The sequence below is a fragment of the Haliotis rufescens genome, unplaced genomic scaffold (assembly GCF_023055435.1).
Source record: "Haliotis rufescens isolate VD_foot unplaced genomic scaffold, xgHalRufe1.0.p SCAF_2, whole genome shotgun sequence".
In the NCBI taxonomy this organism is placed as follows: domain Eukaryota; kingdom Metazoa; phylum Mollusca; class Gastropoda; order Lepetellida; family Haliotidae; genus Haliotis; species Haliotis rufescens.
Window position 1 is genome coordinate 18027514 of NW_025963890.1, and position 13878 is coordinate 18041391.

The 13878-nt window shown below is 39.7% G+C and overlaps 1 protein-coding gene across 2 annotated transcripts; it reads left to right on the forward strand.

Moving 5' to 3' along the window:
• Positions 1–2: 2 nt before the first annotated feature.
• Positions 3–13607, forward strand: LOC124138783 (adenosine 3'-phospho 5'-phosphosulfate transporter 2-like). Of its 2 annotated transcripts, none has more exons than XM_046505647.2 (10): positions 3–129; positions 1656–1920; positions 3104–3225; positions 3939–4093; positions 5511–5618; positions 6231–6328; positions 8031–8123; positions 8341–8452; positions 9571–9640; positions 11055–13607. In XM_046505647.2, the coding sequence occupies exons 2-10, from the start codon at positions 1705–1707 to the stop codon at positions 11200–11202; spliced, it is 1122 nt and encodes a 373-aa protein (XP_046361603.2). In that variant the 5' UTR covers positions 3–129; positions 1656–1704; the 3' UTR covers positions 11203–13607. The 2 variants fall into 2 exon arrangements, with proteins under 2 accessions (XP_046361603.2, XP_048255678.1); XM_048399721.1 differs by having other exon boundaries at positions 17–129; positions 1659–1920.
• The last annotated feature ends 271 nt before the right edge of the window (positions 13608–13878 follow it).

Sequence of the window (13878 nt, forward strand, 5' to 3'; positions counted from 1 at the left end):
TGTGACGTATTTCACAAGCACCTCACCCTGCTGGTGCCGTGTCAACATCGCCAGCTTTGTATTCTCTACGGGTAGACATACTGTGGTTACATTGCTGAGTGAATATCGAGAGGGTGCTTCTACATTGCAGTGAGAATGTTTTCTTGTTATTGTCAGTGTGGCAAAATAAAATACTTTGAATTCAGTGCAAATTTAAGTCGCTGACCGCTCATCAGCTGTCGAGTGGCTCATCGTGATTTTCTAAAAAAGTAACCCTTCATGTACGATAGCAACAAGAAGCATGTCAGGAAGTATGGTATCAGAATACTGACTGCATCAAATATAAACACAGTAATTTGTTATTGTTGCATCATGTACATTGACATATATAAAATTACTAATATTTTGCTACCAGCAGTGAGGACGCAATCTTGATAAAATAAACACGAACTAAAAGTCATTAAAGGGCAACAACTCCAAATTAAAATACTGAAATATGGATGACCTCTCTCTTTGCGGTTTCAAAATTTGCTTATTATGAACTATAATCTCAACTGATCTGATTTTTGTTAAGCACTAATCAGTATCTGGTGATTACGCGGACTAGTTACTTTGGCAACGGTGAGATTAAAGAATTGGAATATTGTTGTCCTTCAAAGGGAGTAGTGCTCTTTACTGGGTACACTTTTTTGGATCTCAGTTAGTGTTGCACAGAGGATGGAACTTCCATAGCGAGGCTGAAGCTAAACAAGGCTGATGCCTTATTAGTAGTCATCTCTTTACCATGGGACTATGCAGCTGTCACAAATAATTATTGCTTGTTTACCTTGATTTATATGCCAAACTGGAAACTTGGTAACAATTTAACTTGGTAACAAACAGAGTTTACTCAAACTACACTGGATTAATTTGTTAAAAGAATTAAGACAGCCAAAGCCATTCCGATAACTCTCAACTAACCGCAATCACCATGAAGTGTTTAATTGGAAATGGATACAAAGCCCTATGATTGCAGATGGATTCTTGATTGGGAAGGGGCTTTAAGGACTAAAGATAGAACTTGGGGGTAACCTACCCTAACACAACTAACCCTAAGGATCGAAGATGCATGTAAGATCAGTGATGTGAACGCCACAGCTTTAGCCAATAAGCTTTATAAGCTGTGCTTGGTAAACAGCAGTCTTGCCATCATTAAAATTGTTTTAACTTATTCAAGTCATATCATGGCAGGGATACCAAGAATGGGATTCACTCATTGCAGCCATTTGGGGAATCAGACCTGATTCATGGCTGTGTGCATACTTTAACCATGTATTTTCCACTAGACTGTCCTACCGCAGCAGAGTTTATTGAATGATGATCCCAGTCATGCCAGCAGTGGTGTCTCCCCAAGAACTCATAGAACAGGTTTAATGAGTGTCTATTGCCATTGCCTGTTCACAGTTTTGGTCCAGACTTACTTTTGTAGCACACGACCAAAGTTGACTGACTTTGTTGATGCATGTCATTGTATCCCAATTGCATAGATCAATGCTCATGATGTCAATCACTGGATTTTCTGGTCCAGATTTGATTATTTACAGATCGCCATCATAAATAGGCATATTGCTGAGTGTGGTATAAACAACAAACAAACAAAAACAAACTGATAACCACTAGGCTTATCTTCTTTGCAGCAGCAAGACCTTCAATAGAACTTTCTGATTAAAAGGGTGTCTGTTGGTGATGTCCAGATTTCCAGTTCAACCAAATGACGGCCGGAGACAAGTATTTCCAAACATGAAGTCAGGCACTGTTGCTGTTCCCATGGCGACAGGGGATGAGAAGAAAGAGGAAGTTGTATTGTTTGGCATTGATTTGTCCAACCTTACCCGCAGTATGCAGTTCATGATTCTCACTGTGGCAACCTTCTTCTTCTACCTCATCTACGGCTATCTTCAGGTAAACAGCTGTAGCCATGGTAACACTATGTACATGTATGAGGTTCTGTAGGAATAATGATTTGTTGCTGTGAGATATTTTAATACAAGACTAAGTTATAGTCACTAATTGTGCAATTATTCAGGATATTACACAAGTTTCAATTCATCAACTCAGTAGGGCATCCGGATGAGAATCATGATGGAAATATTACTGTTGAAAATGTATTGGCAGTCAATTATATTTTTGTCATCATAGACAACTAAGTATAATGTCATTAAGAAAAAGGTACCACAAGATGTTCTGATATATCTGAGAACTTGAAAAACAGCTAAATCCCATTGTATCCAAGTTTGGGGTGAAGTGTCTATTCAACAAAAAGGTAGTTTAACACATCCTCACCCATCGATCAAGCATTAATCATTTGTTAATATACGTAGCTGAATAAAATGAGATTTTGTTCCACTAGTTCTCTGGTTTATGACTCAGTTTCAGCTTGTCCTTATCAAGTTAATAGTCATTCCTACTGTTGGGACTCAAGGTTAGAAAAGGACCCAGAATCCTATGCTTGTCATTGGAGGCAACTAAGTTGGGTTGAGCGGTCTTAATGACTTGTTTGATTTCGTGTCATTGTACCCTGACCGCATGTTATGGTTATGTATATTTAATTTTAACTTCAAATGTTCAACCAGTTATTGGACCATCTCTGTGGTCTAGTAGTTAGAGCGTTGGCCAGAGAGCGGAGGTTGGTGAAATGGTCCCTAGCTGCATCGTACCAAAGGACAAGTGAAAAGTACTTGTTGTTACCCTGTCTGGCGTGGGGCATTTAGGGGATAAAACAAGGATTGGTCGGCACGAAGTCAGTATTCTGTGTTTGAGTAGGGTATCCATGTTAAACTGTGGCATGGTATCTCAGTTTGGTTGGCTGGCACTATAAAACTGGAATTGGTCCCCACTAGTGCAAGCAGGCAGTCACACACACAAGCACGCACACCACACACCACACACCACACACCACACACCACACACCACACACCACACACACAATCACTATATGAGTGCAACATTCTGGAATGTTCTGTTAAGCCCCATGACATTGAATCTATACAGATTACAGACACACTTATTGGTCCTATCAAGATAGTCTGCTTTGGTTTCATTGAAATACTACAGTGTAGGTTACCATTCTCTCTTATTCTTTCAGGAGCTAATTTTCCAACTACAAGGATTCAAACCTTTTGGATGGTACTTGACACTGGTACAGTTTGCCTGCTATACATTGTTTGGACTTGCTGAGCTGCAGTTTAAGCAGGACAAGAGCAGAAAGTAAGTTCGGTTTAGCTTTTGAAATCATCCCTGTGTATAGTTAGCACAATATTCATACAGTGTATAATAGTATACCAGTCTCAGACTTTTGCCACTAGTCCGAAGCCCAAGTCTAGTAACATTCTTTTTGGTCTAGTACGCTTAGCCAGTAATAGCCTAATCAAAACATCAAAATCTACAGAAAATTATTCTTATAGCCAATATGGGGCTTGTTGATTCAAAGCTTTTGGCAAAGACAGTTCCAAGTAAGTATCAGATTAGATACAGATCCTGTTTGGTAGGCAGAGCAAGCATGTACTGTTGTGTGGGTCATCTACCCCCTTTGACTCCACCTCGCCTAAACTGCTGATCGTCTATAACACTCATCAATTATTTGCTCCCCCCCCCCCCCAAGGGATCACTGTAGTTTGTAATCAGGCAGTCAGGTCAACTGTTTAAGGTTGTAAGAATGGTAAGATCCCTTTTTATCACAATCTTTTGAACATAAACAATTCTATGGTTTAATTAATTGTAACCAACACTGTTTCTCCTCCGCTATTTTGATTGAATGCACCAGCGTTGTTTTATCTTTTATATAAGGCAAGAAAATATGAAAGAATTGCTTCATTTGATATAAATCTTTGAGTGTCAAGTTGGTGGGTAGCTAATACCCTTTCACACTACAAGAGTTATGAAAGTTGTATCACTAAGATTGGTGTATTTCCTGTTTACAGAATACCAATGCAGGCATATTGGTTGCTTGCCTTCCTGACAGTGGCCTCCATGGGCTTGTCTAACACCTCGGTGGGCTACCTCAACTACCCCACACAGGTGATATTCAAGTGCTGTAAGCTCATCCCAGTACTCATTGGAGGAATTCTCATTCAAGGTACTCTCATTGAAAATGGTGACAATTAGATTTAGATATCTGCTCTTCTCCGATTCATTGTATGTCCAAGAATATTCTTAGATCTATGGTACCGGTATATATCCTGTCTGTGGCAGAACTTATTATGGCATGGCCACAAAGGTAATTACTGCTATAATATTTCCTCATTCCAAAGATTTTCTGATCTGAGGCCTGACACCTTGTCCACATGACCAAAGAGGTTACCCTGTCAGCAAGCTGACACAGTAAGGATGTTATCCATGGGATGACTCCATGTCCTGCTACATACTCTCCATTCAACAGGAGGCACGCCTTGGGCCACTGATTGTGCTCAAATTTGGTATGAATGTGCTCAGCCTCATGTTGGGCGCCAGTAAAGCAGTCATAAAATGTTCAAGTCATGTGATTCGAACAATGGACCTCCTGATATGAGGTCGGACACCAAAGAGGTTAGTGGTAGAGTGTCTGCTCAGTGAGTGGAAGGTCTGGGGTTCGATCCATGGCCGCATCATACCTAAAGACGTGAAAAGATGGTACTTGTTGTTATCTTGCCTGGTGCTCGGCATTAGGATTGGTCTGCTCGAAATCAGTATACTGTATCTGAGTGGGGTATTCATGTTAAACTGCAGCATGATATCTCAGCAGGCTAGCACTATAAAATCGGCATAAGTCCGGTCTAGTACAAGCAGACACACACACACACATGCATGCACGTCGCTATATAAGTGCGATGATCTTGAACACGACGTTAAACTCCATTTCACTTCACTATCTCATGTGAACAATGTCGGTGAAGTTTCTCTGTAGGGCTGACATTTCGTACCTTTTGGGGTCATGTATATAGAATATCCATCTGGAAATGATGAATTATGGATTATCAGTCCCTATTGAATAAATGCTATACATCCCCACAATTGGGCTTGCAGTTACACCATTCTGTCAGTGGGGACAGATGATGCATTATTCCTCAAAGCGTGTTACACAATGTTATACATTTATGATCAGATATGTCATGCTGTTTTAAATATACACATTTTGTATATGATGAAAAGATAAACATGTCCCTGTCAAAAGTGAATAAGTTAATGTTAAACTTGTAGTGCAAGTCATGAGACATCTACCTGGACAAAAGATCTAAGGTGTTATCATGCTCTAGGAGACTTCATCAATGATCAATGTCTTTTCTGCCGGGAGGCAAAATTTTGTTTGTCCTCCTAACTGTTGGAAGGTCACTTATGCTAGAATCAGACAGGTTTTTTATGTCTCAACAAGACTATTATTTCGGCCCTTATGTCTTGCATTGATCCAGGCTATTTCATCAGTTCAGAGGGCAGTTCATTATAATCACCAATATATTGATGTAGTTTCAGCTGTTAGCAGAGTTAGAACAAATACCATGTCCAATTCTTTGTTTCAGGAAAGAAGTTCAACGCTATAGACATCACAGCGTGTCTAATGATGAGCATTGGGCTTATCCTGTTTATGCTTGCAGACTCTAGCGTCTCGCCAAACTTCAACCAGTATGGTAAGAGTTGTCCCCCTTTATCAGTGTTGATAACACCAAACACATAATTTCTTACTCAATTATCAAATCGCAAAAAGGTCACCACATCTTCATACATGGTTTTTAGGTATACAGTAGTGTTTCTTAATTATATAAAGGTTTAAAATTAATTACAATTTTTATGGCAACAAAATGAAAAAGAGTACATTTTTTAACCTTATCCTATCTCTCACTATTCATTTCATCCTTCTTTTCCAGTCCTTGTGTGGAAATGATCCTAAAAAAGCTTCCAGCTTAAAAAAACACCTCACGCAAAGCCAAGCCTGCCTTAACCATTGTTACCATCACCATTTATTTCTGTATACATGTACATGATATGACATATGATCCTCCTGGATGCTGAGATCCAGCCTTCTTCATCTGCGCTGACGTGGGTTTGTCTTGCCAAAACCCAATTAATTACAGGCTTTTGTGATAAAGCTGGAATATTGATGCCTGGGGCATAAAAACAACACCCATTTCATGTTTCCCCAACAGGCTCTATGAGGAATATATGTCAGGTGTTACAGATAATTTAGTCTCCTTGGTTATCGTATATTTACTTTTACTAACTTGCCATACTGACTTCCCCAGGTGTCATACTGATATCTCTTGCCCTGTGTTCCGATGGCGCCATAGGCAATGTCCAGGAGAAAACAATGAAGAAGTACAGTGCCTCAAACTCAGAAATGGTAAGTGTGACCATAATAAGTGTTGATTTGATTCATTTGATAAACTGAACAAAATAGTAAACAAGGTTATCTAAACATAGTCCTGACATTATTTCATGCATAATGAATGTTTAAAGATTATTACCACTCTTGAGGTCAAGTCTGACCCATGAAGATTCCAGGGTAGAATAAGGTCTTCAGCAACCCATGCTTGCCGTAAAAGGTGACTATGCTTGTTGTAAAAGGCGACTAACGGGATCAGGTTGTCAAGCTCGCTGACTTGGTTGATGCATGTCATCAATCCCAATTGCGTGGATCGATGCTCATGATATTAATCACTGGATTGTCTGGTCCAGACTTGATTATTTACAGACAGCTGTCATATAGCTGGAATCTTGCTGAGTGTGGCATCAAACAACAAACCAACCAATGAGGTCAAGTCTCTGGCAAGTCATTATGGCAAAATCGTATACAACGAACAAAGCATCAGGTGTATGTTTTTTACCTCAGGCAGTTTAAGCTATTCGATTATTATTATTTGTTTATGATTTCTTTCGTCTGCCTTGAAATTCAACATGGAGATGAGAGAAATGCAAAATAGTATTGATGACCTGATGTGTGAAGCAGTGATGGCAACACTGGGTTACTGATCACACACACATGCACACGCGCACGCACACGCACGCACACGCGCGCACACACACACACACACACACACACACACACACACACACACACACACACACACACACACACACACACACACACACACACACACACACACACACACACACACACACACACACACACACACACATGCACCTTGCTAGTTGATATTGCTTAGTGATTTCATTACAGTGTATTGCTTCTAGGTGTAGAGGGAGCAGTGGGATAGCCTAGAGGTTAATGCATTTGCTTGTCATGGCAAAAGCCTTGGTTTGACTCCCTACATGGATACAATGTGTGAAGCCCATTTCTGGTGTCCACAACTATGATATCACTGGCGTATTGCTAAAAGCAGATTATAATCACACAATAACATGACACAAAAAGATTATAGATGGCATCACAGAAAAGATTTGACTTGTTAATACCGAAATGAGTATCGATTCAAAGAAACGTAACTCAAGACATCTTTTGTGTACAGGGATTTATCTGGACCTGCTCCGGGCAGATATTCGGCCCTTAGTCTGCAGCAAATACCAGTAAAACTTCCAAAATAAGTATGAAGAAGTTCCCAATCCTTAGCATCAAAGTTGTAACTAATGTTATGGTTTTGTAGAGGTGACATGAATTTCACTTATTACAGCACCATAAAACACAATAGAGAGGAATATATTTTAGTTGAACGTCATTGCATTAAATGTTAAATTACAGTGTTAAAATATTCCTGAATTTATTTCCCAATTAGCCTGCCGAGGTCACCTTGTAGAGAATGCTATCCGAAGGTAGATGGTGTAGCGGTCAGATTGATGGAGTGAGTGAGTGAGTTGGGTTTAACGCCGCTTTTAACAGTATTCCCGTTATATTGCGGCATGTCAGCTTAATGTTGGAGGAAAACCCGAAGTGATGCACGGGTATGGTGCTGACAAACCTAGAAACATAATTGGGGGGACCCGGGATTCGAACACACAATCATAGGTTCCTACGTGCCAAAGGGACGCAACTCTGCCCCCTCAAATTAAAGGATAGCATTTCCTTTATACTGTTGGTTCTGTTTCAGGTGCTGTATTCCTATGGGGTTGGGTTTCTTTACATTTTGGTTGGACTCTCCGTCAGTGGCCAGATAGTTCCAGCGTTTGTTTTCTGTCAGGATGTAAGTTGTTATTTGTGTGTAAAATACACTTACTACATTCTAGAAGCATGTTTAGGGATATTTCTCCATGATGGAAATTGTTCAAAGCGGGGGTTAAACCTAACTCACTCACAAACTCCTGATTGAAATCATTCATGTTTCAGGTTTTTTCACTCAATATGCCCCAAATTGTGTCTAATTGGGTCAGCTGTGTATTTGTTATGTTGTTATATTTCAGCATATAGTGAAGACCTACGGCTATGCTGTGTTGTTCTCTGTGTCTGGGTACCTAGGCGTCAGTGTCGTCCTCACCCTGGTCAAGTCTTTCGGGGCACTTGTAGCTGTCACAGGTAATAGATAGTCTTTGTTGGAGCCATGAGCTAAAATTTGAACCTTAATAAAGTTGTGATCAACAAGTTGAATTATCCATTTCCACATATCATCTATTCATCCAGACAAGCTGTAACCTGTACAATACACTGTCTGAATGGTTGATATACACACTGTCTGAATGGTTGATTTACACACTGTCTGAATGGTTGATATACACACTGTATTAATGGTTGATATACACACTGTCTGAATGGTTGATATACACACTGTCTTAATGGTTGATATACACACTGTATTAATGGTTGATATACACACTGTCTGAATGGTTGATATACACACTGTCTGAATGGTTGATATACACACTGTATTAATGGTTGACATACACACTGTCTGAATAGTTGATATACACACTGTCTGAATGGTTGATACACACACTGTCATAATGGTTGATATACACACTGTCTGAATAGTTGATATACACACTGTCTGAATGGTTGATACACACACTGTCTTAATGGTTGATATACACACTGTCTGAATGGTTGATATACACACTGTCTTAATGGTTGATATACACACTGTCTTAATGGTTGATATACACACTGTATTAATGGTTGATGTACACACTGTCTGAATAGTTGATATACACACTGTCTGAATGGTTCATATACACAGTGTATTAATGGTTGATATACACACTGTCTGAACAGTTGATATACACACTGTCTGAATGGTTGATATACGGTACACTGTATTAATGGTTGATATACACACTGTATGATCATGATGATGGTTGATGTACACACACTGTATTAATGGTTGATATACGGTACACTGTATTAATGATTGATATACACACTGTATTAATGGTTGATATACGGTACACTGTATTAATGGTTGATGTACATGTTGTATTAATGGTTGATTAGGTACACTGTATTAATGGTTGATATACACACTGCATAAATAGTTGAAAAACACATTCTATTAATGGTTGATATACACACACTGTATTAATAGTTGATATACTGTACACTGTATTAATGGTTGATATACACACTGTATTAATGGTTGATGTACACACTGTATATATAGTTGAAAAACACATTCTATTAATGGTTGACTGTTGTTTCAGTGACAACATGTAGGAAGGCTGTCACCATCATCCTCTCCTTCCTCTTCTTCACAAAACCATTTACATTCCAGTAAGTAACTGTTTTCTAGTGTAGCTACCTTCAGTAAGTACAGGTGTATGCAAGTGGTCAGTACGTACATGTGTATGCAAGTGGTCATTACGTACAGGTGTATGCAAGTGGTCAGTAAGTACAGGTGTATGCAAGTGGTCAGTAAGTACAGGTGTATGCAAGTGGTCAGTAAGTACAGGTGTGTGCAAGTGGTCAGTAAGTACAGGTGTGTGTAAGTGGTCAGTAAGTACAGGTGTATGCAAGTGGTCAGTAAGTACAGGTGTATGCAAGTGGTCAGTAAGTACAGGTGTGTGTAAGTGGTCAGTAAGTACAGGTGTGTGCAAGTGGTCAGTATGTACAGGTGTGTGTAAGTGGTCAGTAAGTACACGTGTGTGCAAGTGGTCAGTAAGTACACGTGTGTATAAGTGGTCAGTAAGTACAGGTGTGTATAAGTGGTCAGTAAGTACACGTGTGTATAAGTGGTCAGTAAGTACAGGTGTATGCAAGTGGTCAGTAAGTACAGGTGTGTGTAAGTGGTCAGTAAGTACAGGTGTGTGTAAGTGGTCAGTAAGTACAGGTGTGTGCAAGTGGTCAGTAAGTACACGTGTGTGTAAGTGGTCAGTGAGTACAGGTGTGTGCAAGTGGTCAGTGAGTACAGGTGTGTGCAAGTGGTCAGTAAGTACAGGTGTATGTAAGTGTTGTCAAGTGATCACAGACTGAATGTCATTCAACTTATGTTGGTTTTGATGTTTAATGCCACATTCCTGTTATATGATGGTGGTCTGTAAATAATCAAGTCTGGACCAGACAATCCAGTGATTGAGGTCATGTGCATCTATTCAAGCAATTAGGATATGATAACACGCAATCAACCATGTCACCAGGCCTGACCGCCCAACCCTATGTGGTGTACAGCTGTCCCAGTGGTGTCTGGTGTCACTATGCAGGCTGCTCTGTAACTGCTGGTCATGGTTTTGAAGCCAAGTATGACCCTGATCATCATCCTTAGGGGGAGTGCAAGGGGAGATGTGCATGGGGTTCACAGGAAAACAGGAAGAACTATCATTTGGAAAGGGAGATAACTCAGTAACACAGTAAAATAATGTGCAGACCACTAGAAAATATAACTTTCCATATGTAATACCGCATTGTTCTGTCTCCAGATATATATGTAATACCACATTGTTCCGTCTCCAGATATATATGTAATACCACATTGTTCCGTCTCCAGATATATATGTAATACCACATTGTTCCGTCTCCAGATATATATGTAATACCACATTGTTCCGTCTCCAGATATATATGTAATACCACATTGTTCCGTCTCCAGATATATATGTAATACCACATTGTTCCGTCTCCAGATATATATGTTATACCACATTGTTCCGTCTCCAGATATATATGTAATACCACATTGTTCCGTCTCCAGATATATATGGTCAAGTCTGGTGGTGGTGCTGGGGATCTACCTCAACCTGTACAGCAAGAACAAGGTCAGCTGGGACCACAAGTTCAACATGTTCCTCCAGAGGTGGAAACTACGACCAAGAGAGTTTGAGGCAGAGAATATTGTCTGATCTGGGATAAATTTGTGGGAATGTGCAGGTTCATGGCTGACATGTTGGGGTTATTACGGTATATTAAGATCCAGGTACAGACATTGTTTTACTGTGTGCAATATGCAACATTAGTGTGTTGAGAAAATGTTGAAGATCAAAAACATGAAAGACCATTAGAAAGCAAGGTTTACTTATTTGTCAGTTTATGGAAACATAAATTGCTTGGTTATCCAATCAAATGCCACTGAATCATTTGCAATATTTTCTTAATGAAAGGATTTTTTTCTTTTCATTTTCTCTACTACCATTGCTATAAAGTTGAGCATGGAGATTTGAAACACACAAAATAACATAGATGACCCCACCTTGAACTACTGAGGATGAGATCTGAATTGTGGATATGAGTTGCATCTATATCCTAACACCTCTGTGGTGTTGCTGGCATCTCTATGTGGAACACTGTTGTACACTGTAATGGGTGGGATGATCTGATGCTGTAGTCAGCAGTATTCTGCAGGATCACAACAGCCTGTAAAAAATCAAGTGGGCAGACCAGTGGTTGATACCATGAGCACCGATGCATGCCATCAGGGTATGATGACAAACGATTATCCATGGTCACATGTTGAAACATTTTACAGGAGTAGGAGCTAACATATTTAGTCCACTAGTCCTTATAATGATAACATGTAGCAAAACCCTTAAAAATGGCAAGTTTCTACTAGTCCTTATGATACCTTAACTGTTTGGCAGTTTGGCAAGGACTACAGGACCAGTGCCAATTTCTAACACTGACTTTATCCTCATTGGGAGCTTTTACAAGCATGGCGTACGGGAACTTGTTCTGTGTGGAGTCCATATAGGGATTGAAAATGTCTGAAAGGTTATCAGGGTTTGAGTTCCCTAAATGTGATATGTAGATCTATATTCTGTCCATATTTGTTTGAGATTACCTCTGTGGTTAAGTGGAAAGAGCGTCTGCCTGGAGAGTGGAAGGTTGGTGGTTCGATCCATGGAGGTGTCATACTTAAAAATGATACTTGTTGTTACCATGTCTGGCATTCAGCATTAATTGGATAAAACAAGGACTGGTCGACTGGGTGTCAGTTTGTGAGTGGGGTATCCATGTTAAGCTGTGGCAAGGTATTTCAGTGGGCTAGCACTATAGCACTATATAACTGGCATTTGTTTGGACTAGAACAAGAAGCCCCACACACATGTGACGTTGAGCAACATTTGTCGTGGAGGGTAGTTTGATAGGTGACCATTTTGGGCAGCTTTTGGCAGGTCTTGCCCCACACTGAAACTCATGTAGCACATGCAGTGTCACTTTGGGCAAGTGACTGTTCAAAATATGCCTTTGTTCACCAAGCAGTGAATGGGTACCCGGTAGAATGAGATTGTGATGTGACTGTTAACCTTTTGGTGCCTCACAGGCAGCTTGAGTTGTATACTCTCTAGGGAGCTGAGAATGAACATCAAGTGTACACTGATCCATTGGCAGGGGGTAATAATAATGTAGCACCATGAGCACTCACTTGGTGAATGGAATATGACGTGTTATAGGCTTCTAGTGTTGGTCACTGTGTTTAACATGAAACCACATTTACCTGAAGTGTGTCTGGTTCTCTCACCTAGCTCCTTGACACAACAAGAAATTTCTTTAAAACTAAAAGCACCAATTGTGCCTCTGAGCTGTTTTTATTATTTTAGCCTTATTTTATAAATTTTATTACAGTTTGACTGACCTTTATCTCATGACATGTGTTAGCAATAACAGGTGATATTGGTATGTGTTTTTGTATGAATGTAGTATTAATAGCTGGAAAATTATCCAATTTTGTTGTTATGGATGAAAACGATACTCGCTGGCCTTTACAGGCACTCTGTGATGTGTGTAAAGGAAGTTGATTTTCTTAGCATTGTCCTTGGAGGTTTTAGTGATATACAGGTGGCCAAAACCTTTCTAAGAGTTTCTCAACATGTTTAGTTACCTTCTTTTCTATTAGTTCCAAATTAAATTGTTCAAATATCAAATTTACTATTGTAAAATCACAATAATGTCATGTGAGTCAATTGCATGTGAGAGCAATTTTTAATAATTTCCTAATTGGAAATCATTAAGCCATTATCCATGTACCATGTACCATTATACACACCCAAGCCACATGCATGTGAAAGTTCAGTTAGGAGTGTCATTTCTTGCATAAGAATCACTTTCATCATATCAACCAAGCAGTCAAGTTAAAACAAATAATTTAAAACTTTTCATATCTCGGAGTCACTTCATTGTGGACCCCTTGAAAATCCAGGTTAGAATAGGTCTTCAGCAACCCATGCTTGTCGTAGCCCATTTGTGGTGTCCCTCGCCATGATATCGCTGGAATATTGCTAAAAGCGGCGTAAAATTTAAACTCACTCACACTCACCATGCTTGTCGTAAGAGGCTACCAACTGGATTGGGTGGTCAGGCTCGCTGACTGGGCTGATGATCCCAATTGTGTAGATCGATGCTCATGATGTTAGTCACTGGATCGTCTGGTCCAGAGTAAATTATTTACAGACCGTCATCATGTAGCTGGAATATTGCTGATTGTGGCGTCAAACAACAAACAAACACTTCATTGTGGCTTGGTTTAATATGGCTTCAAGGTATCCAGTTGATGTACTGATGTTTTCAAGGTCCTGACAGTT